This window comes from Lonchura striata, chromosome 2 (genome assembly GCF_050655825.1).
Source record: "Lonchura striata isolate lonStrDom1 chromosome 2, ASM5065582v1, whole genome shotgun sequence".
Classification (NCBI taxonomy): domain Eukaryota; kingdom Metazoa; phylum Chordata; class Aves; order Passeriformes; family Estrildidae; genus Lonchura; species Lonchura striata.
This window is the reverse complement of record NC_140704.1, coordinates 109,599,148-109,624,229: the sequence shown is the minus strand read 5'-3', so window position 1 is coordinate 109,624,229 and position 25,082 is coordinate 109,599,148. Positions and strand designations below refer to the sequence as shown.

The window sequence follows — 25,082 nt, the reverse complement described above, 5'->3', positions numbered from 1 at the left end:
TTGGTCGTGATACTTAAGAGGAAGCAAAAAAAAAAGTGGAGGCAGTAGTGGTGCATTAATGTTGCTGTTGTTCCATAAAATGTTGCATCTGAAAAGCAGTTGACTTCCATTGTTTTCGTAATTTAAATATATTAAATTGCATTTTTACTTTTTAAAATATGTATTTTTCTTTCAGAGATGTGAAGCCTGATAATATGCTGCTAGATAAAGCTGGTCATTTAAAATTAGCAGATTTTGGTACTTGTATGAAGATGAACAAGGTAAACATATCTTTGTAATTTCACTTTTCTGTTTGTGAAAGGAAAACATAAAAGTGGAAAGAAAAGCTGCTGGAAAGTTTTAAGCAAGATGAGAAGAGTGTCAAGTTTCACTCTGTTCCTTTATTGTTCTTCTTGGCCTCGTGAAAGAAACTAGGTGATCTTTAAGGTTCCTTCTAACCCTAATCATTCTGTGGTTCTGTGATTCATGCATCTTACTCAGTGACAATGCAAAGTGCAGAAATGTTTCTACAAGTACTGTTTTTTAGAGAAACTTTCTGAAGTCAAGGCTTTGATTGTCACTAGTTGCTCAGGGTTATTTCTTTAAGTATTTTGGTATGAAAAGTTAGGGCAAAGAAATTAATGACTTTTCCACAGTGTGCCAGAAATAAAAGAATCAAAACTGACATACCAGTTTTACTTATTAGCCACTGCTAACATAGCATGAGGAGAAATCTGAAGGAAATAGGTGTCATAGAATTACTTTTTTTTTAAAATGTATTCTGAAGTAAGTTTAAAAAATGTTTTGCAGCAGTATTCATGTACTGTGTAGCGCTGTTGTTCCCTATACAAAACTGGCTGATTTGTGTCAGCCTGTGCATATATTTGAGGAAAACATATTGTGGAAATCTGAAATACATGGCACTTAGTAAAGTTGGCGTCATATGTACAATATGATCTCATCATACTCCAGGAGATTTGAATAAATTACTGTACTTAGCTGCTGAATAAAAGGAACCAATGAAAACCAAGTGCAGATTATATGTAAAAATCCTAGTAGTCTTGAGCCTAGTCTTGGTTCCTCTAGTCTTTTGAAAGAGAAAGGTTATTCTCTAGAAGAAAAATTGCTCAGCATAGGAGTTTAATTTAGGATTTGCTGCATATGCAGCATTACATTGATTTTTATTTTATTTGTTTAGTTATGTATTTTTATGCAAGTTTATCCACTGATCCATTTCTAGGAATGGCATAGGATTATTTCAGAAGTGCCTGAATGGCACTGGAAAAGGGTGTGTGGTTTCACCTTCAGCATTCTGCTTGACAGCTCCAGTGTGATTTATCTCAGTTCTGTCAGCTCTTTCTTGGGGGTGTGAGGAACATCAAACGTTCTTCTCATCTATTAACTGTTTTGAAGGCTCTACATAGATTTTCAAAGCCTTATCTACCTTTAGTCTTCCTAGCATTCAGTATCTTGGGTCAGAGGCCTAAAACTTGCTGTTCAGCTGTTCCTGTTATTAAAATCCCTGATGTTGACCCATTTATGCTAACAGAGGAGCTTTCACTGTTTACAGTACATCCTGTCAGCAAATGACACATTTATACTGGCATGAGTGGCTGTGTGGTGTTTGCAGGGCCTTAGATGCAATTCTGATTGCTTCTTGGATACTAACTCAGGTTTTTTAAGCAACTTTCATTGTGTTTGACAGATCTAGTGCTTTGTTCTGGCTTTAGCAGCTTAGACTTCAAAAATATTAAAAAAAAAATTTAAAAAGAATGTTTGTTGACAAAATTTGATGTGGATCTGTTGATGTTGCTTAGGCTGCATAAGCTCATGGAACTTACTGGTAACTTTGGATCTTTTTTGTAGGAAGGAATGGTACGATGTGACACGGCTGTGGGAACACCAGACTACATATCTCCTGAAGTATTGAAGTCCCAGGGAGGGGATGGTTACTATGGGCGGGAATGTGACTGGTGGTCAGTTGGAGTCTTCTTGTATGAGATGCTTGTAGGTGAGTAGTAGGATCATCAGAACTGACTGCACTACTTAACTAGACTCCAATGTTAAAATCACTCTTGTTTTTAACATTATTGCTCTTCTGGCCTAAGCTGTGATTTACAGATCCTGGCATTTACAGAATGTATTTTAGAAAAATTCTGGCAGAGTTCTCAGACATTTGTCCTTGCCTGTTGTTCACTTGGTTGCATAGGTTGTTGTATATGTAATTCAAATATTGCAAATTAAGTCTACAATAATTTTGATCTGCTTGTTAATGTTTGTGGTTCTTCTTTTTCAGGTGATACACCTTTTTATGCTGATTCTTTGGTTGGGACGTACAGTAAGATTATGAACCATAAGAACTCCCTTACTTTCCCTGATGACAGTGACATTTCTAAAGAAGCAAAAAATCTAATTTGTGCCTTTTTAACTGATAGGTAAGGTTTGTATTTTACTCATAATGAAAATAAGCCTTCATTAAGAGTATTTCTTGTCATGTTGGGAAAAAAAAGTATTTTTTGTGTACATTTTGAAACTGCTCAGGAGAAGTGAAATTCTTAGAGCCTGGGCATGAGTGTGGTGTAAAATCTTGGCAATTGCTTGAGCTGTCCGTGATGGTGGAAACAGAAGCAACAGAGATTCTTACAAAGTTAAAACCAGACTGTGTTCTGAAATGTAGCTGCTATGCTCATATAGAGATATTCTTATGAAAACTTTTGAGTTATGTGTACATTTTACTGTAGCTTGAGAGGTATTTTATTTTCTTTGTTGTTAGATTATGCTTTAAAATGCTTCAGAATAATTTATGGAATCTCATGTGTTTAACCAAAACACTCTTTAACAGGGAAGTGAGGCTAGGACGAAATGGTGTAGAAGAAATTAAACGGCACCTTTTCTTCAAAAATGATCAGTGGGCTTGGGAAACACTCAGAGACAGTAAGTATAGTGCTTTTCTCAGAAAGGTGGTCTGGCTTACATATGTATCATGTTAGCAGAAGTACTGGTGTATTTTGCTTAAAGGAGTTTAAAATTTTATTTACTCTGTAACAAGCAAAATTTTCTTAGTAACTTGAATGGTATACTGATTATTACCGTACTATTTTGCATTTTTTATAGCTGTAGCACCAGTTGTACCTGACTTAAGTAGTGACATTGACACTAGTAATTTTGATGATCTGGAAGAAGACAAAGGAGAGGAAGAAACATTTCCCATACCAAAAGCATTTGTGGGCAACCAGCTTCCTTTTGTAGGATTTACGTACTACAGCAACCGTCGGTATGTGCGCAGAAAGCAAATTAATGGTGTGTTCTTTGTTGGCACTGTTCTTGACTCTTACCAACCAATATATAGGTTTAAGTCTATTCAGATACTTACTAATCATTCAGAATACTAAAAATTACACTAGTTTAATACTTTAACTATGATAACCAGTACTGCTAGACATCATTGCCTTAAAATATCACATTGTGTTGTTGAGTGCCCTGTTCTGCATTGAGAAGATTTTATAGTGATGCTGCAGAAACTAAGCAAGAAAATCCACTGTTGCCACTACCAGGCAGAGCTGCCTGCAGAGCACTGAATTGTGTGTGGAGTCATGAATCAGGGTTTGAAAGTCCATTTGTTTTACTGTATATCCCTGAGCTGAATATGAAGTTTCCATACTTAACATCGGTGTTTTAGTGTGTGGTAAATTAAACCTTGGCTTACTAGAAATATTTCCTACTTGCATGCTTTCTTCTTCATAATTTTTCTTTTTCTTAAGTACAAGTTCACTGACTGAGTGAGATCTTGATGCTTTACGGCTTTCAGTATTGCTTAGAAGTCTTTTAAATTACATCAGTTAAAGCTGTATTAATTCATGCTTTCAGCAGTCATTATTGTAGGTCCTGTGGATAGTTACACCTACATTCAAAAATCTCAGTAACTTTTTAATACTTGGAAAGCTGCTTTTAATTGTGGTGTCAGGCTTAAAATGGGCTAAAACTTCTAGTAGAACTGTCAGATAGAGACTGTTAGTTCTAATAGCATTTCTGGATAGGAAAATCTTAAAGGAAATAAATCTGGTTTTCGTCCTTGCATAGAAGAGGAAACACTTTTCCAAGCCTGTGGTGAAATTCTTTCCATCTCTGCGAAGAGTTGGATTTGTTGTTACTTTTTGCCATGGTAAGGTGTAGAAGGACTTGCAGGCTTTCTGTACACTTTGGGTGAGTTCAGTAGTTCAAGAGTTTCACCTATTGTTCTCACTTTAGTCTGTAACTTTGAAAAGTTTTCATTTTTGCCTTGCAGGAATATTTTGGAATATATTGTCAAGAAGTAGCATATTAGGAACATGTTAATAACAGAATTTCTTCTTTCCCTATATTTTTTTTAGGGGGGGACAGTATCAGGAATTTAGGGAGCTAAGTGGCTGTGTTCTTGCTGTCATTGAAGAGTTCTACTGCTCTCTGCTACTATCATAACTTTGTAGACTTACTATGATACTGGCCTAGAACTGAATTTTGTCCTGTAATATTCTGCTGGTGTGATTGTCTTGAAAAATCTGAAATGACTATTCATGCTTGCTAAACCTGTAATCCTAACTTTTGTTTTGTTTTTGTACTGAAAATATTCAAGCATTAAAAGAAAAATAAGTTTGTATCTGGACATGTTAACACAGATTTTGGAATACCAGCTGAGAACGCTTTGTAGCCCTATCTGGCTTGTGAGTTCTCTTTCAGATTTGATGGAGCTGGTGCTGTGCATGTCTAAGTATTACATTCTAACTGTTCAACAACCTGGTGTGTAAAATATGGTGGCTTCTTGTACTCCAAACAGCAAGCTTGTTTTCATAAGAAACTGTTTCATTTCCACTTTGTCATTTGATTGTCTGAAATCTGGATTGATGTTTAATTTGACCATGGTTTGGAGATGCCTTTGATTTTACTCTCCTTGATCTTTTGGAGAGTTTTTTTATATCTGGAAATATCCCCGTGAAACAAAAAGGTTGTGTCCCATCTTTCTCAGTTCATGTGTTGGAGTTATTTCTCACGTAATCTGATGCACTTAATAGATGCTTTATGTCTCTTTAGATCACTTATCAGGCTAAGAATATCACATCAAATACCAAAGAAATTTGAAAACAGTAATTTGTATTTATTTACCTGACTCTCCAGAATCATCACAACTAGAATTTTAGAGTATTTTTAGAAAACATTTACGTAAAATAAGAACACTGGCTTGAGGGCAAACTTTTTGTGTGTGGAACCCTTAGTAACTTTGTTGAAAGTTACACAATCTCTGCAGACTTTGCTTCATTACTGCTACTTGCTGCATAAGTGCTTGAGTAAATATTTATGGGATGGAAGCCAGTGAGAGTGTTGTAACTAAGGAAAGCAAAGGATTTTTTTAATGGTTATTAAAAAAAAGGAAAAGTGGTTGTATTGTATTTGGCAGAAATCTTTTTTTTTTTTTTTTTTTTTTTTTTTTTTTTGTGGAGGCCTTCTATTGCAGCTTTGTACTTTAACCTTTCAATAAATTGAATTTTTCAATTACATTTGCTTAAGTCTGTTAGGTTGTTATTTGATTATCCCCATTTTGGAGCAATAAATCTGGGTGTTCTATTTTAGAACGTCTGTATTATCTTAATCTTTTTTCATAATCTTGCCTTTAAACAACTTTTCAAATATAACTTAAAAAATGTTTTTGCAGGTATTTAGGTGTCCCTGCAGAAAATTCCAATGACAACAGAACAGGCTCCAGTGTGGACAAAAGTGTGGTATGTATTCATCTTTATTGTGTCCTAATAATGAGTCTACTGCATATATAGGCATAAACTGTTTGAGTTAGAAATGTATCAAATTATCTTAGTGTTTTGAGATCAATGAAATCATTGCATGATTTTTAGCTCTTTAGTATGACCTTCCTAATAAAGTTATTGGGAAAGCAGAATTTCACTTGTTAATATAACATTGGTTTCCTGAATTGAATAAAATAGCCAAAATTTTGTGTGGAAGAGGATTCACAGTTTTTATCTTTAGAGATATCAAAGTGTTTGTGCAGGGTTTTTAGAATGCCTTATTGATCTTGGATATAGCTTTGTGGCAGCCATGGAGTCTGGACTTCCAGTGAACTCAGTGGAAGGTGGAAGACAATGTACCAAGCTTGGGCATTCTACTCCTTCACCGGCCTTCCCCACAAGCTGTTGGGAGTTGAGACAGGGATCTGCATTTCTAGAGCAGTTCACCTAGCAATAAATACTCAGAAATTCTTTCAATTCTTCCCAAGCATCTCACAGTCAGGTTTCCAGGAAGATATGCTAAGGTGTTTGAGACTTGGTTGTGTGCTTGGATTTTATGCAAGTTCTGATATAAATCAAACTGTTCCCTGAAAATGGTGTGATATTTTACAAACCACATTCTTTCCAGAAGAAAACATGGTCAAAAATTGATAATTAACTCTAAAAGAAATCTTGGAACTGACTATGATTTACTGTGTTAGTATTTTGTTCTGTTTTCTGTTGAGAGTAGAAAATATACTGATCTATCTCCCTTTTCCCTTAAACTAGCAATAAAAAGGTTTAATGACACATGGCACTACCCAGAGAAAATTTGTACAGGGCAGGGGAACTGGTTATGTCCTTTATTGGGCAGCTGAATTTAATAATTTAAATGTGTTGAATTTTTACATATATTGATGTATTTTGTATACTTTCATTTTCTTACAAGCAATTGACTGTTGATACAGTAAAATTCAAAAACAAAAGCAGACTTTCCAATATTTGAAAGTACTTAAAACTGTGTGCTGGCTTTTGGTTGACTTTGAAGAGAGTTACTGAATGGATTTGGCATACTCAGTGGAATACTACTCAGTGTTACTTAAAGAGTCCTCAATAGTCCTGTCCGTATTGTCCGTATTGTCAGACATACTGAAATATCTTGTGATTTTTGTCAGTTTTGGGAGGTGAAGGTCTAGAAGAATTTGAGTGATATAGGAAGGTCTAAATCAATGTTAAGTCTTCATTACAAGGTATTTTCCCCCCACAGTTCTTTCTCAGCTGTTTTTCTTTCACTACATGCTGCAATGAAAACGGTAATGTTGACACATGGTTAGCAAATTAATTAGTTTTGGAAATAAAACACAGGATGTTACCTGGTCTCTCTGCATTTTGACATCTGCATTTTGAGGGCCACGAATTTCCAAGAAATTAGTTGTTTTGCAACTGTGTAAAACTTAACAGAATTAGGGCATGATGTTGTGCAAAAATAGAATTTAATGTCCTTTTACTGAATATCAAACCTCTTTGAAGATCTGATTACTTACTTTGGTTTAGTGCTGCCGTAATCACCTGTAAACAGTTTAGATTATAAGAAAAAGGAGATTAACAGATTCTTTTGCACTGGATCTTAGGCTTTCTTCATTGCTCAGGGTACAGAACGAGACTCACTGTGCTGTAGTGAGTAAGATTAAAAAAAAAAGTATGACAGTTCCAGAGGGATTTTTCTTTACTTCTCTGTTGCAGACAGGCTTTTCTGTTGACCTTTTCTCCCCTTCTTCCTACTCAAAATGGAAACCAAGAGCAAACTAAAAGTTAAAAGCGTGCTTTTATCCTGAGTTAATTGTAACTCAGGATTTTCTTGAGGTATTCTTTAGTCTATTGATAGCAGATTGTGCAGAACTTAGTCCGGAAGCCTGTTGTCTCTACTGATATAATTAGACTGCTCAGCAAGCTCAGATGGGTCCCCTGGGGTACAGCCTGATGTGAGAACATGCAGAGACAGAGAGACGCAAGAGGATGCGATAGCAGTCCAAGCTAGTAGGAGTCAGAAATGCCTCAGTTGCCAGATGTCTTTTTTAGACCTGTTTCTCATCCATCCCATTTAGTTCCTCTGTGCACCCTGTCTGGAAGGGCTATAACATGAGTAAAAGTAAATGGAAGAGCAATCACATTGAACCTTTGTTATCCTCTGTTTTGGGACATTTGCTGTGGTCCTTTCTTATTACAGCGAGAGCCTTTAAATAGTCTTGCTTCTTGCTTTATTTCTCAGTGGTTCATACCAAGGAGATAAATGTGTTGTGTACTGGTCCTTCCATTGTCCTCAAAGTTTAGATTTAGAAGCTATCCCTTGTTTTTATCTACCAGCATTGTCTGATCCACATAGTGTTATGTTCTATGTCACACCAGTAATTTGTTTTCCAGAGCTGTTCTGTTAAGTGCTGAAATGTCTAATTTTTGGAAGTGTTTTGAGATTTTGGAGTTAAAACAAGAAACAAGAAAGAAAAGCATCAAAACCGCTTGAATATGCTGCTTTGAAGAGAGTCTAGAGTAGTAATCTAGTGCTTCTCTATGCAGCTCCAGGAGCATTGAGGGAAATGCATAAAAATTAAATAGGCTGAAATCTTTACAGTATCAGTGGGAAAAGGTTTATAACGAATCAACACAAGGTTGATTCAAAGCTGACTACCATCATTTTAAATGGGGATTTTGATGTTGGAATGGGATTATTGTGCCTAGATATTTGATAGAAGGTGGTAGATATTTTGAGACTACATGAAAGGAATGAATTTCTGAGTTTATCCTGCTGGCAAGCAGTACATGCTATGCAGTAATGTGCCGTAGTAACATCTGAAGTTTGTTACTGTCTTTCAAACCTTGGTAGAGTTCTAGCTGTAAAAATGATCTCTGACTAAAGAGATGGTGAGAGCACTTTCTCCCTATTGCCAGTAACTGACTGGCCTGGTTCTGCTTCCTGAATTTGTTGGGAGTTTTAAGATGGATTGCAAAATACACACCGTGATTCATGCTAGAAGAAATTTTCAGACTTGCTAAAGTGTTTTCTTACATTTTTGCAGTAATATCTTTAGGCAGGTATTGAAGATACGTAAAACAAGGAGGATTTGACTCAGCTTAGCCCTGTGAATTTTGAAGATACCTAAAATTTCTTGTGCATACAAACGAAAAAAAAACTGTCTTCTGTAATTAAATGGGGAGGGGGCGGGGAGGAAGGGGCATGCATCACATTTTAACAAGGTAAAATGTCTTATTTTGGTAGAAGAAAGTAAGCTGTGATACAATGTAAGCAGAACTGAATATTATGAAATACTTTTTTAAAGTTTCTAAATTTAATGCATGTTCTTTCATGTACAAATATATATTTAAAGCTGGAAAATATGCAGAAGATGATCTATGAGTTAGAAGAACAGCTACATAATGAAATGCAGTTGAAAGATGAAATGGAACAAAAGTGCAGGTGAGACTTTGAACTTCAATTGTTTACATAATTTAAGTATATCCAACACTTCAGTTCTGTGGTACTGCTTTAGGGATTACCAAGATAACACTAACAATGGTATTGTAGTTCTCCAAGGGAGTTCAGGACAGGTATAAGTAATTCTAAAATTTTCTTGAGTATAATGAAATTTTCTTGCTATAAAGAATTTTTTTTTCATTGACAATTGTGTAACACATGTTCTTTCTGAACACTTAAGTGTTTGAGTTTACCTGATATCTCTGTATTCAAATGTTTTATTGGACTGAGGTACACACTCACCATGCTGATTTTTTTGAAATTGTGAGATTCTGTATATATAGCACACATTGGATTATTAAAATTAATTAGGTGTTTTCTAAATACAGAGAACTTGTTGAAAAACCACTTTTTTTTTTTTTTCTATGGCTGATATATGAGAACAACAATTTGCTTTCTGAAGTTGCATTTCTACCATGCTGAAGTAGCAGCTATGTGAGAATCGGTGTTTTTCTTGCAGTCACACTTACGAACAAACAGTTGAGATTCTTCTTTTCTGATAATCGGACATTTTTACTGAGAGTCATGCAAACTAAATTCCCCTTCATTTAGCTTCTCCTTTTGAAGTCTTTTCCTGAAGAATTAAATAATCTCAGGAGGCAACACTGGGTATATGATATAGGAAGTTTTAGACTTGTGAATTAGAACCAGTGTGTAGCTGTTGAAGCTCCTTAGGTATAAACTGGTAACTGAAATGGTCTAGTGGGAATTTAGGCTGTGTGACACTGTTGTTTACTTAAACACAAGTTCACTGTTTGCACGTTCTGATGGCTCTCCACAAGCAGCATGTACATTCTTGAAGGATATTCAGTAACTGTCTTCCTGCAGTACTACTGAAGTTGTCAGAGCACAACTGTGTCTTCTGGTCTGTCATGCCATTCACTGCAGAGTTAGTAGATAGGAGATACTCCTAACTATTACAACTGCCTCTTTTTGTACTTGACAGGCAGCCTTGTCTGGGTCCTCTTTGTTGGCTCTTTGAAGAGGGATGGCTGCCTACAGAAATACAATGTCAATGTTACTGCAGTTAAATGACGTTTTATTGTGTGTTTTGCTGCACTTTGACTGTAGTTCAGTCTTGTAATACATTGCTTCAACAGAGAGACTTTCAAATAATATTATTCATATACCTTTATTTGTAGTAGGGAGCTGCCCACTGTGGCATTAATAAACTATTTTAGATATTTGGAGATCATAACTAGAGGAAGTTGTAGTAGCTTATCCAGAGTATTCTCATGTTAAGGATAACCTGTTGTGTACATACACTTTTTTTTTGCAGATTAAGGGATAAAATGTGGCCCCTAAAGTTTCACATATTTAATCTGTAACAAAGCTTAAATACTTACTGATATATTTTACAAATTATTTGCAATGATTGATTGTCTTTTTCAGCTTTAAATGTTCATTACAAAATAACATTAGCCAAAATATTAATGTTCATTTTAGTAATGATCACAAATAATTTCACTAGAAAACCAGTATGTATAATGTATCTGTTAAATGTTTTATTTTTTAGATCTTCTAACATAAAGCTAGACAAGATAATGAAAGAACTGGATGAAGAGGTAATATTTTTCCCCCCTGACGATGCCTCAATTGGGTAAAGAGTGCAGTTAGGAGTAGTACTTTCATGATTCTAAGATATTTTTTCTGTGTCTAAAAAAATTGTTCTGTGTTCAAGTTTGAGGCCTAACAATCATGTTTCAATACATAACATTGGGAGATTACATTTTTATTTGTAGCCATTTGCAAAAACTTTTCTTTCTGTTAGTCATGCTGATTTCTGTTTACTTTGCTAAATATTTTACTTAGTCTTGCTTGTTGCAAGTTTTCTAAAGTTTATGAAAGTCATTTACTACAAAAATGCAGATGATTTTCTGTTGAGTCCTTGTCTCTTGATAATAATTTTAGTAGTTACTTTAGATATAATTGTAATAACAACAATTTTTCTAATAATTGTATAAATTGGTCATGTAGAAGTTAAAAAAAGCTGTCTTCTCTGAAAACCTTTCCAAGGAAGCCAGAAATTCATTCATTTGAAACAGTGCATCAATTTCCTTGTTTAATTAGTTGCAGAGATACTGGTTTAGCTATCATTCCTTAAAATGAAAGTATAAAATACCAATTATTTGAATTTTAGGGAAATCAGAGGAAGAACTTGGAAACAACAGTGTCTCAGATTGAGAAGGAAAAGATGGTATTACAACATAAGATAAATGAGTACCAAAGAAAATTTGAACAAGAGAATGAGAAAAGACGTAATGTGGAAAATGAAGGTATGCAATATTGTCCAAACATTGACACTGAGGAGGTATAGATGTCTTTTGGGGGGGCAATGTAGTGTCATAGTATCTTAAGTGCTATGTAACTTTAAAGATTGAAAGGGGAGCTTTTCAAATAATGAACACAGATTTTGAGTTCATTTTTGTTTGAACACAGTTTTTGTGTTCTAATTTTCAAATTTTGTTCTCTGCAACATTGTGCTGTGTTGTTGGTCTGCAAGCACAAAATTTGACATAAAAATATATATTAGATGCAAAAAGTCAACAAAAGACTTATCAATGGAAAACAATATTTTGGAGCATGTTTGTGTGAAAAAAACAAAACTAAAACTCTAAGGGTTTTTTAGTATGCTGTATTAATGGTGCAATTTCTCTTTAGTGTCCACACTAAAAGATCAGATGGAAGACTTGAAAAAAATCAGCCAGAATTCACAAATTTCAAATGAGAAGATAACACAGTTACAAAAACAAGTATGTTATTTGTGCTCCTTGTCTTCATTATATCTTAGATTTGAGCATTGAAATGTAGCAAAACTGGTTCCATAATCTTTATGTTTGAGAGTCTTGTCTGGTTTATTTTAACAGCTAGAAGAAGCAAATGATTTACTGAGGACAGAATCTGACACAGCTGCAAGACTGAGAAAGGGTAACACAGAAATCAGCAAGTCATTAAGTCAGGTAGAATCACTGAATAGAGAACTACAGGAAAGGTGCAGAGTTCTGGAAAGCACAAAACTGCAGGTGGAGAAAGATTATTACCAACTACAAGCAGCTTTGGAGTCAGAACGAAGGGACAGAAGTCACGGATCTGAAATTATTGGAGAACTACAGGGTAATTATTCTGAATTTATACTTGACCAAAAAAAGTTGTGATAACCTTACTTTAATGATGTCGAGTTTGGTAATGGGAGGAAGGCCAACCTGCAAACAAAGTGTGACTAAACAGTTTCTGAATATTGGATCTGGCTTCCTGATTATGTTGAGCAGCTCTTGGAAGAGAGAGAATATCAAAATCAAAGAGTGTGAAACACTGATCGTGAGTCTAGGGCTGCACTGACTGACTAAAAGTCTGAGTAGAGTGGTGTGAAAACATGAAGAGCTGATACAGTGCTAAAGAAGATGCAGCACTGTCCTACTGACTTGTGCAGTAGCCAAGTTAGTATATCCTGCACTTGCTCTTCTTTCATTTGTGGAGAAGGATATTTTTTTGTTAAATTACATTTGTTTTCTTTTATGATGATTCTACATTACTTTTACAAGCAAGGTTTTTTACAAGGGACACAGATGTGGAATCCCTTTTTTCAGGATGCTTGAAACTTTTACTATTTGTATTGATTATTCCATAGTTTATACTAGAAACTATTCAGATGCATTAGGTCGTGACTGTGCTAGTGGACCCTGACTCTTAACTGGCCATTTTTGAACCATCTGTCTGCAGTATTGAGTTTTCATGAGGCACAGGCTTTTGATGAGAACTCTCCCTACTGAAAGGGAGTGTAAGACAGAGACTTTTTACCAGGGTCTGTAGTGACAGAACAAGGGGCAATGGTTTTTAATTGAAGGAGAGTAAATTTACATTACATATAGGAAAAATTTTTTTACACTAAGGGTAGTAATACCCTGGGACAGGTTGCCCAGAGAAACTGTTGTTGCCTTGTCCCTGGAAATGTTTCAGGCTAGATTGGACTGGGCTTTGAGCAACAGGGTCTAGTGAGAGATGTCCCTGCATGTGACAGGGAGATTGGACTAGATGGTTTTCAGAGGTCTCTTCCAAAACACATGATTCTACTTAGTATTTCATATAAACTTACGCCACACAGGGGTAGATGCTGTGGGGTTTGGGGAATAGTTACTTCTTCCATGTCATAGCACTGAAAATCATAGGATGGTTTTGGTTGGAAAAGACCTCTAAGATCATTGAGGCCAACTATTAACCCAGAACTGCCAAATCCACCACTAAACCACATCCCTAAGTGTTTTACATTTGCACAGCTTTTGAGCACTTTCAGGAGTGGTGATTCCATATCTTCCATGGGGAGCCTGTTTCAGTGTCTGACTTCCCCATGGTTTGAGTCCCAGTTCGGTGAATACATGTTGTGTTTGTACCCAGAAATCTGTTTGAGACTGGTGTTCTGTGTAATATCCTTTGTCTACCCATTAATGAAGTTAGCATCACTTATAGGTGCTTGTTCCATAACATAGCTGAACTTGGGTTTATGAAAGAAATTTTGAATACTAGATAATGGAAGTGATGGAAGGCAGGTACCATTTTTGCATGATTAGTTTTTGTGAATTGTGACTGATGACATGCATAGAGTGTCTAAAAAGGTCAGTTTGCTCTACAGTGTACGGCCTTTGCATGCCTGAAAATTTTGAGTATTTGAAATATCTTATGGGCCCAGAAATCAATAAAAGTTGCAAAGACAATTATCTAAATAAAGTGACTAATATTGAGTGATACTTAATTTTTTGTGGCAGTTCGGATTACAGCTTTACAAGAAGAAGTAAAAAACATTAAAAACAATCTTGAAAGAGTGGAAGCAGAAAGAAAACAAGCACAGGATATGCTTAATCATTCAGAAAAGGTATGGTGAAATGATGTTGAGGCTGATGCTCTTTGTCAGCTTTTGGCTATATTTTCAAATGTTATTGATGTTTCCAAATCCAGTGTTACTGCTCTAAATCAGTCATGTATTTAAATTATGAACTAAGTACTGCTAATTTACAATCTCATCAGGATGGTCTCCCAAGTCCTCAGGTAGTTCTTTCTTATAGCATTGTGCATGAAAATTGTGTTTGTCATTCATTATCACTGATTCAAGGATCCAGTCCTACGGCCAGTAGCAAGGAATGTTTTTCTTCCTGCTTAACTATGACTGCAAAAACTTGCCTCTGAAATCTATGAACTTTTTAGAAATCTGATTTTTTGTTTGGCCTTTACTGGATTTTAATTTGACTGGATCAGTGCCAGGCAGGCTTTTTTATCAACTTAGGTGCAGAATTTTTTTTCTGTCCTTCCTTCTGAATGTTCCTCTGACATCTCTGATCCCTTCCATATGATGGAAAAACAAGTAAGGAGTAAAAGGAAATCCTGCTCCCTTTCTCCAGGCAGACTGCAAAGTTAATTCTGTCTAGTGAGGTTAGGTAAAGGCTTGCTGTGCTCTGTGGTCTGTGTGAATAAACCAGAGATGTGACAGCATGTGAGGGAAGGGGACAAGCAGTTCTAAGTTGTTATGTGAAGCAGCCATTCAAAGGCCAGTACTTGTGTCTCAAAGCACATCTCCAGTGCTTGTTTGGTGAATTACTGTTAATGCCTGGCGATCCTAGCAATTAAATAACCCAAATCCATACAGATAACAATAATTCTGATTCCTCTGTGCTCTAGGATGTCTGTTCCGAATTTAGGTGACTAATGATTATATGAATGGAGAAGTTTCTGTTTTTTTACAAATTTATAGACTACTGAAAAAAAGTTAATGAGATTTTTTCCAGAGCACTGAGTACAGTTTTGGTGTGTTACTGTTCTTTGCTAAGTGTGGAAAATAACATTGATATGATAACAGAAATTTAATACTAAAAAAAGGGAATGAAAATGTGATTGCTCAGGTATTATAGAAATCTGATCACTTTTTCCTCATCTTTAGGAAAAGAATAATTTAGAGATAGATTTGAACTACAAGCTGAAATCCTTACAAGACCGGTTAGAACAGGAAGTCAATGAGCACAAAGTGACTAAAGCGCGGTTAACTGACAAACACCAGTCCATAGAGGAGGCAAGATCAGTTGCAATGTGTGGTAAGTGTTTCCTGCAAGCCTCAGGTAAATACATAATAAAACATGTTCTGATTATGATATTTTAATACACATTGTCTTACACCATAGTACTCTTGCACAAGTGTTTGATCCCTTGTATAAAGAAAATGTGTATTAAAATCTTAAAACCTTTAAGCTACACATTTCAAATTATTTCCCCTAATGTGCTATTGCATAAAGATTGTATTGTTTCTTAATGTTTTGCATACCTTACTTCAAAGCCTTCCTTGGCTTCTAAAATGGTATTGAATCTTGAAATTCTAATGCTAAACAGAATCGAAAGAATACATTATCAAGAGAGATGTCTTAGAGCATTCATTCCTGTGTAACTGCATTAAAAATACCAGTGTTATATTATGCTTGTCTAAAGTGAAGTGAGAAGTGTCTTTTATAGATGTATATCCATGAATCAAAGGTATGTCTTGATTTTGTAATTGAATATGTCAAGTTTTCTCTTTGAAGGTCATCAGTACCTAAATGTGGCTTTTAGAGTTAACAATAATGGTAGCATTTTTTCTTTTGCTTCTTTCCATTCATGGAAATGAAACTTTGCCTTACGTCAAAATGATTACTTTAAGAATATGTGCTTTTTATTTCTTTCACTATTTATCTTGCAGTTGTCATGATAATATTCCAGCACTTTGAATGCAGATTGGAATTATTTTTATTTTTTATTGTTCCTTGTAATAGTGCCAGGATCTTTTTTCTTTCATCAAACAGCAGAAAAGCTTAGATAGCTGAACAAAAAGTTCTGAAAATATTAGGATATTTATGACTGCTTTTACAAAAGCATGCTTTCAGATGCTATGTAATAATTTTTGTTGTTTTTCTTCCCTTAATCATTTTTAGAAATGGAAAAAAAGATAAGGGAAGAACGGGCAGCAAGAGAAAAGGCAGAAAATCGAATAGTTCAAGCTGAAAAACAGTGTTCCATGTTGGACTTTGACCTGAAGCAATCTCAGCAGAAACTGGAACATCTTCTTCAGCAAAAGGAGAGACTGGAAGATGAAGTAAGTAAAAGGTTAATCGCTAATAGTTTTCTTTATGGTAAGAAATTAGAGTTGAACTGAGAAATAGAAAATTAAATTCATTTATACTGAGCTCCTTATATAATAGCACTCTCAGTAGAATTGAGGATGGTTGTTGGTCTACGTAGGTTTAGGTAATTTCTGCTTGTTTCATAACTCTAGCATGTCTTCCATATTTGAACTTCAATTCAATATAACACTTTTTTTGTGTGTGTTTTTTGTGTTTTTTCTTTTTCTAAAGAAAAAATTTGCTTGTGAATTTGACTGTGCAGTCTGATTGATGTGGATGATTTACAGGTCTGAGTTTGTGTTGTCTAGTTTGCATTCGTTCCTTTTGTTCAAGGAAATGCAGTTAGACTATTGAGTGTGAAAACAAGGTACTAAGAATAATAGCTTCATCCTTACATTTTCTTTACAGAACGATGGGAATAAAGTTTATAACAGCTTTCTTAGGGGTCACAACTCATGTAAATAAGTTTTTATGTACTTGGTAAACTACATTTTTTCTCTAGGTTGAGAGATTTTTAAGGTCTGAAATCCATGGAGAGGTTTGCAGTTCTTCAGTTGTTGTCTTTCAGATAAGTTAAATCAGAGACTTTGAAATAAACTAAAAATGAGAAAGCTTTATCATCCTGCAGCATCATTGCCGTAGGGTCTAAGGATAGCAGCTTTGTCTGAGATTATTGCACTGAAGTGTTTGGAGATTCAAGAATACTTTGACATATGGTGCATGGTGTAGCAACCAATGAGTGGTGTTTAATATAAAATAATCCCTATGTGAAACCTCTTCAGCCACATGCAATTGGTTATTTAGCAAAGGCTCCTAAATTGAAATGTTTCTCATTTAGGTAAGGAATCTGACACTTAAGCTAGAACAAGAGACAAATAAGCGAATAATGGCACAGAATGAATTAAAGGCACAAGCTTTTGAAGCTGATAATTTGAAGGGTTCTGAGAAGCAGCTGAAACAGGAAATCAATACCTTGTTGGAAGCAAAGAGATTACTGGAATTTGAGTTGGCTCAACTTGCAAAGTAAGTAAAAACCTGAAGTAAAATGGAAAAAATTGCTTAATTATACATGTACTGTTTTGCCTGTTCCTGCTAGTGAATAAATTTCTCTGGAGCATAGGCATTTTTTCCTAAACTGAAAGAGTATTTTTAGCTGCATGTTATGATTCCTATGTAGCTGCATGTTATGATTTCTATGTAGCCTTCAGTGTTGGAATATTTTTGTTATGAGCTACAATTCAGAACAGTTCTTGGCTCACCATTCCATGTTAAGGCACACACACACATATACATGCATGTGTGTGTGTATATATGTATATATTCCTCTTTTATTTGAGGTACTTTTTTTATGAATCGACTCTGATGCTACTTACTAAATCATATGCAACTTTTAGCACCTGGGAGTCAATAGTTACCTTTTATTGCCTGATTAATTTTCTTAATGTTTCTCTATCTTAAAATTAAGACAATTTTCATTAATTAGACTTCTGTCATATATTCTTTCAGTTGGCTTAATGTTTCTCCATCCAGAGTACTTCTTGGCTTCTAAATTACGTACTGAAAGGGTCATTGTTTTAGAATAAGAGTTGTATTAAATCAGCAAACAACAAACTGTTGCTCTTTGTGAAGTAATATATATGCAAATGGAAGATCATTGTAGAGTGCTGTTCTGGTTAGAAATTGTCTTTGTCTTTTGTTAGTAGCTGACTTTTAAATGTTTCCCTTTTTTTATTCAAAGACAGTACAGAGGAAATGAAGGTCAGATGCGTGAGCTTCAGGATCAGCTTGAAGCTGAGCAGTATTTTTCGGTAAGATTTGTAAGGAATTGTTTGTAAGGAATTTTGACATAAGATCATTTAACATGAGTAGTTGAAACTAAAATTGTTTTAACATAAGTAACAGCCTTGCATAAATCAGCAATTCAAAAAATCCTGCTTGAAATACAAACAAGGAACAAAATATTAGAGAACATTGGATGGTGTATCTAAAATGTTGTTTTGTTGTTTGTCAAAACTGACATTATGTTGAGTAACTTACCTGAATTATTCATGAGAGTTATTCCTATCCTGAGGTTGGAAAGGATATATTTTTCTGAGAAATTGCAAACTTTGTAGAGAATTCAAACTCTCCAAACTTACTGGAAAATCGTTCATGCTGTTGATCTACCATACATACATTTAAGAACCATAAACTCAGTAGCATTCTGCATGTATTCCTTATTCTAAAATGCTACCTTCTCTGCACCTGAATCTCTGAAGAACCTTACTGGGTACTCCAGGTAGCCAAAATGTGTATTTCATAGATGTAGTTTGATCTATTTAATCTCTGTGAAAAGAAACAATAGGATAAAATTCTCTGTAACACCTGAACTTCAAGTACATTTATGAATATGAACAGACTCATTTCACTTTGGGAAATACTTTTAAATTTGTTTTTTCCTTGGAGAGGCAATAAAAAACTTAGTTTACTAAACTGCATATGATTATTATTTCATTATCTGTTATATGGGCTTTTTCTACATTTCTCCATTACATACTGCTAACAAGAAGATGTAGAGCAGTTTCTTAATTTTTCACTAATTTGTAGTTTAAATAAGACATTAATAATTCAGTCTGAATATTTAGCAAAAGTAGTTTACTGTAGAAGATGAAATTTTAACTTTCAGAACTACAGGTGGTGGTAATAATAACAAAATAGTTAAAAAACTAGAAGTAAGTAATTTACATAAATCAAACCTCAGCTGAATCACTTACTAAGTTGGTGCAGGAAAATCTTAAGATTGTAAGAGAAGAAGTAAATGGACACAAAGAATGCAACAGGTGAAAGCACAGAATGGTGTTAGGCGTGTTGGATGAACATTTTGAGACAAGTGATGCTATAAGATGCAGTTTTGTCCTGTTGTGTCTAGGAGACCTGTTCTGCTGTGTCACAGTGCCTTCTGTCTCTTTGGCAGCACGTGTATTTGTGCACCTCTCTAGGAAAACACACGAGAAAATTGAAAAGTAACTGGTCATATCAGTTCCCTACCCAACAGAAACTCTAAAGAAGCATCTAGGAGAGGAAGGAAGGAGAAAATTTCACTAATGACAGTATTGGCATGTGTTGGGGTTTGACAAATTCAAACTAAGTAGTCTGAAAACAAGGAAGAGTTTCAGTATGGAATCTGAATAACGATTCTTTTTTTTATGCTTTTTTTTACAGACACTTTACAAAACTCAGGTTAAGGAACTGAAAGAGGAAATTGATGAAAGGAATAAAGAAACGCAAAGAAAAATGCAAGAGTTGCAAAATGAAAAGTATGCTCATTATGTTTCACACATACACCTAAGTTTTTCCTTGTAATACTGTCTCACTCATGTATACTTGGAATCAGATCTAAGATGTTTTAGTTCCTTTAGAAAAAGGCCTCAGAAGTGTTCTGTAACACCTTGTTAGTGGCAAATATATGAGATGCTACCTATACTGACTCACAAAGCCAAATATGGTTATTAATATTTTCTTTGGACATTATCATGTCTGTAAGGAGAATAATGACTTCTCTGAAAATTTAGTAAGAGTCAAAAGTTTTGAAACACATTCAAATTTCTGGTTTTCATCTCACCAGCTTTTAAAATTTAATTATATTATTCTGATAATTACTTAATATATTTCTATAGTCAGTGAAATAATTTGAGAAAAAGGTAACAAAGTCTTTGAAATTTAGTATATTTCTGATTACAGCCAAACTAGTTATTATTGGCAACCATTAATTGTAATGTACTATTTTCTAAGCTATCAAATAAGAAAAAAAATTTAAGCTTGTTTTTCCAATTTCTTAATTTATTTCATGTTCTGAAGAAGGAGACTGTAGCCCTATGCATGAAGTATAGTTTCTTCTAAAGTCTATGTCTCTTGTTCTGCTTGAGCATCAACATTGTAAAACAGTCTGAATGGCAGAGGTTATGTACAGTGTTCATTTTGTACAGCATTTTGGTAGGCTAAGAAAGGGAGCAAGAAAAGATGTGCTAATAAATATGGTGTAGGAAGAAAATATATGTGTCTCTGCAAAGTTGTTCATGAGTGGTGACCAACATAAAGAAATGGGGAGGGAGGAGAAGGTAGGCAAGACTGTTCTTGGGGTTATTTATTTATTTTCTTATATCTTTTTACAGATGCTTTGTATTATATTCCCTCACTATTCCTTGCAATCTTATGTTCATTCTAAATGTTTCTCACTTGGATATAATTATGGAATTGTGATAATGGCCAAATGTGGGTTAATATCTTTTGATGGACCATTCTGTACATATAATTCAGTTTTATTTGCTGTTCCTCAAAGGCAGGAGAATATGTCTTGGTGTTTCATGGATGATTGAAATGCTAATGAAAATCATAGTAAGCTTGCTGCTGAAGCTTGTGTGGACCATCAAAAGATACAAGTGTACAGAATGCAGTTTTGTAACTCTTGTTTTTCTTAAGAAACTAAAGTAATGACCGTTAGCTGAATTGTATAATTTGGGTCTGATAGTCTTCCTAAAAATTTGGAATGTTTTGCATAGAAAAAACAAGTCTTAATGTCTATTTTACAGAGAAACACTTGCTACCCAGTTGGATTTAGCTGAAACCAAAGCTGAGTCAGAACGGCTGGCACGGGCACTTGCTGAAGAACAGTATTATGAACTGAATCAGGAAAGCAAAAAAGCTGCATCAAGGCACAGACAAGAATTGACTGATAAGGACATCATCATAAGAAGGGTAAATTAACTGTTATCAGTACCTGTATAAATCTCTTCCAACTGGGAACCAAAATTCATGGGTTTAATTAATGAAGTCCTGTTGTGATTGTAAGTGATTACTAATTAAGTATCTTACATTTTGGACTCACTTGGAACCTTTACATTTCATCATGTGACCTCCCTAAAAAACAAGATTCATTAATCTGCAGTGAAGCCAGAATGAAAATCAAGTGAATGTCTATAATTCATTTATTAAGCCTTTTGTATTTACTTCTTGTCATTGCCAAGTGTACTATTTAAATCTTGTAAATTTGTGGAGCTGAGTATTAGAGACTCTTACTACAAAGTAACTTAGTCTTAAAAAAAACGCACTTGAGAGTCTCAACTTTCACAACCCAAACCCCAAAATTTAATTTTTGAAGATACTTTATAGCATAGCGTTTGGATGTTAGTATGAGCTTCATAAATGTTTAACTGAGACGTTTCAAGCAGCAAGCTATATGTAGCATAGTTATTTTATTGTTTTTTCCTATTTTCCTATTTAACATCAGCTGTGCATGTTTTCTTAAAAATCCTGGGGGTGTAAAGTTACAGGTGTAACTGAGCTTGGCTCAATTGCTTAAAGCTTTCTGTTAATGGATATGCATGGATATTCAGTCTCTGTGGAAAGATAGTGCAAACAGTGTTTATTTCATCAATTTGCTATTTTAAGCTTGAGATTTCCAGAATGCCACTGTTTTGTAAGAGCATTTAGAAGACAATGTCTGTGGCATCAAAGGAATATCTCCTTGCCGATATATTTTTGGTTTCAAGTTTCTGATAATTTTGTCAGACAGCTTGATATGCAATAATTTCTATAGGCTTCAAACAAAACCTGTATTTAGGAATACATTTATGTCTTGTTTTTCATATATACTTGTTAAGTGATTCTGGCTGTGGCAGTGAACATACTCACATATTCAAAGTTGTCATAGTTTTTCTTTCCAACTTTTTTCTTTGTTTTGCAAGCTTTGCACATATTTAACTATGTCTGCTTTGTCTTAGTCCAAATTTAGCATTGTTTTTATCCTGATTTTTATGATTTATAACAATTATCTAGCAGTAAATGCCTTGTGTCTACTCTAGATTTAATGCTGGAGTTCTAGCATCTGTCAGTTACTTTTCTGTGTAGATTCAAGGTAACAGGCTTCTACATACTAGTTTTTCCAAAGTACATCAAATTAATTTAAAATTGGCACATTCCATAACTGACAATATAACTTTGCTTAAATTGTTTTTTTGATTCCATACTACAGTGTTGTCTGTTCTGCAGTGATATTTTTTTTTTTCTGGGACAGGTATATTTTGAGCCTTCTGGTAAGTCAAAACAGCACAGAAAAATAGCAGCATTTTTTAGAAGTTCGCATAGGCATTCTAAGTAAATGGTTGTTATAGAATTAAGGGGTTTTAAAATTATAATATTATAGATATTTTTAGAATTTATGTCAAGTCCTTTATTCTAAAATGTGTTTCTTTTCCTGTAGCTGGAAGAAACTAATAACACTTTAACCAAAGATGTTGATTTAATAACAAAGGAAAACACAGAGATCAGTGAAAAATTTAAGAAACAAGAGGAAGGTATGTCATGTTTCGAGTTTTAATCGACCTGTTCTGAAGCATGATTAAATTTGAAGCATATGTAGAGAAATGGGAAGTGGAAGAAGACATTGTTATTTATCTTCCATATTATTTTGGGCTTGATGTTGGCTTTATTATTTCATCTTTGTGCTTTTCTGATATATCCTTTTGGTAATTTTCTGTCATTGCAGTAGTGTTAAACTGGTAATCTTTGTCTTTGAAACTTGTATTTTACTCAGAAAGGGAAGCAACAGGAAAACAGAATGGAAAAAAATGGACTTATAGAAGTAATTAAGTTTAAAAATAATTACCTTGTACTAAAATACCTCAAAGTTGAATATTATTTTAACAGATTACAAAATGAAAAAAGAGGAGGAAATCAGTAATATTAGAATGCATTATGAGAAGAGCATAAACACTGAAAGAACTCTGAAGACACAGGTACAACTTTTATTGCAATTTAATAGCAATAATTACTTTGCATTAACAGAGGTATTTCAGGTTTTTTGCTTTTGTGAACTAACTTCTAGTTCCTTTAAAATTAGTTTATATTAACCATGATGTACAAAATGCATTGTTAAATTTACTTTTGAAAGAATGAGTTTTGATACTGTGTACTTTACAGTATTCAATTTTGTGTAAGGGCCATTTATGTTGAAGGGATTTTTTTATCAGATCCTGTAACTAGAGGAACTGAAAAGTTTTTTATGAAACATGCTGCATATATAATATTTTTTGCTGGTTCTCTTTTTTCTTAACAGGCTGTCAACAAACTGGCTGAGATAATGAATCGGAAAGATTTTAAAATAGACAGAAAGAAAGCTAACATGCAGGATTTGAGGAAGAAGGAGAAGGAAAACCGAAAGCTTCAATTAGAACTTAATCAAGAAAAAGAGAAATTCAATCAGATGGTTGTGAAATACCAAAAGGAGCTTAATGAAATGCAAGCGGTAAAATAATTTTTTTTATCATACCGTGGAATACATATATACACACACACATATATATATGTGTGTGTATGTGTGTATATGTGTATATATATATATAGATATATATATTTGAGTTTTGTTTTCAAAATACTCGGCTGCCATGTTTTTCGTAACATAGTAACTATGTGTGTGTGTATAAATACAGCAACTAGCAGAAGAATCTACATACAGGAATGAGCTCCAGATGCAGCTAGATAGTAAAGAGAGTGACATAGAACAACTACGGAGGAAAATCATGGACCTCCAGCAAGGAATGGATTCTACCAGTGTTGCCAGTCTTCCAACAGATGAAACGGATGGAAATCTCTCAGGTATGAGAAAAGCAGATTTGAACCACTTGGCCATGTTGTATACACACAGTTCTGGAAGATATTGTTTCAAACAATTACTTGTTATTGCTTCTTAAAGTCTTCTGTCTGTCTAATTCTGTATCACACCTCCACTTCCTTTCTTTCTTTGTTTTTGTTTTTTTTTTTTTAATTTCATACCTTAGTTGCTTAAATTTAAGACTTAATTTTTTTATCCCATCACACTGTATGGCTTGGTATTAGCATTGTTTTTATGCACTTCTGAGGAAGGAGTATCTTTACATCTCTTGTTTTTCAAATATAGTGACTACAATGTGCAGTATTTGGTGAATAGAAGACAGGGCTAACACTTCTAAAACATCATGATTGTATATCTTGAATGCAAAATTGTCTTGATCTTATCTCTTCTTATTCATGTAGCACCTTCTTCTTAGTCATGTAGCACCTCTGTGACAACTGGCAATAATTGCTGATGTGAAAAATAATTGGAAGAATTTCCATAATAATTATGGTTGTGTGGTACTCTGATTAGCAGATTAAAATAAGAACATGTATAGCCAGCCATTTCCATGTATCAGTACCAGGCACTGTATTTTGAGACCCATTGTTAGACTGGATAGTTATTTACCTCTCACCTTCTCCAGTGTAATCAGTTAGTACTTCCACATGATCCACTTCTTTATCTCTCAATACAGGAAAAAAAATCTAGTGTAATCAGGTGTGCTTCGCAATTTCCGTACATCATATCTAGGTATATCTTTTTTCCATATGGTTAAGTAATCTTTAGAATTCATTGTGAAACATTTAATATATTTTTGATAAATCTGAATTTAATTGTAAAAAATATTTTTAGACATACAAAACCAGAATACTGTTTTGTGTATTTTATGACTTCAGTGAATGAGTAGTCAGATAAAAGTAAATAGAATAATTTTAGATGTGTCTTTTCCTGTTAATGCACTTCATGCTGCTCAAATTGCCACATTCTAGAGTTTTTCCAGGAGTCTTAGAGTGATTGAAATTTCAGGTAGGTTATCAGTCTTAGTACATGTTTTGATG

The 25,082-nt window shown here is 34.4% G+C and overlaps 1 protein-coding gene across 3 annotated transcripts in view; it reads left to right on the top strand.

Annotated features, from left to right (window-relative positions):
• ROCK1 (Rho associated coiled-coil containing protein kinase 1) overlaps window positions 1–25,082 on the top strand; it is an 83,099-nt gene that overhangs the window by 40,648 nt on the left and 17,369 nt on the right. For all 3 annotated transcript variants that reach the window (XR_002467409.3, XM_021551567.4, XM_021551566.4), the window contains exons 6-27: window positions 176–260; window positions 1,846–1,990; window positions 2,276–2,414; window positions 2,822–2,913; window positions 3,094–3,253; window positions 5,666–5,732; window positions 9,116–9,204; window positions 10,778–10,826; window positions 11,402–11,537; window positions 11,923–12,014; window positions 12,129–12,375; window positions 14,022–14,128; window positions 15,188–15,338; window positions 16,206–16,366; window positions 17,233–17,417; window positions 18,133–18,202; window positions 19,596–19,690; window positions 20,963–21,128; window positions 22,633–22,726; window positions 23,079–23,167; window positions 23,488–23,676; window positions 23,861–24,026. Coding sequence is in view for 2 of the 3 variants with exons in the window: in XM_021551567.4 (XP_021407242.2) it covers window positions 176–260; window positions 1,846–1,990; window positions 2,276–2,414; window positions 2,822–2,913; window positions 3,094–3,253; window positions 5,666–5,732; window positions 9,116–9,204; window positions 10,778–10,826; window positions 11,402–11,537; window positions 11,923–12,014; window positions 12,129–12,375; window positions 14,022–14,128; window positions 15,188–15,338; window positions 16,206–16,366; window positions 17,233–17,417; window positions 18,133–18,202; window positions 19,596–19,690; window positions 20,963–21,128; window positions 22,633–22,726; window positions 23,079–23,167; window positions 23,488–23,676; window positions 23,861–24,026 (2,774 nt within the window). In the remaining variant the exon portion in view is untranslated. The remainder of the gene's footprint in view (window positions 1–175; window positions 261–1,845; window positions 1,991–2,275; window positions 2,415–2,821; window positions 2,914–3,093; window positions 3,254–5,665; window positions 5,733–9,115; window positions 9,205–10,777; window positions 10,827–11,401; window positions 11,538–11,922; window positions 12,015–12,128; window positions 12,376–14,021; window positions 14,129–15,187; window positions 15,339–16,205; window positions 16,367–17,232; window positions 17,418–18,132; window positions 18,203–19,595; window positions 19,691–20,962; window positions 21,129–22,632; window positions 22,727–23,078; window positions 23,168–23,487; window positions 23,677–23,860; window positions 24,027–25,082) is intronic.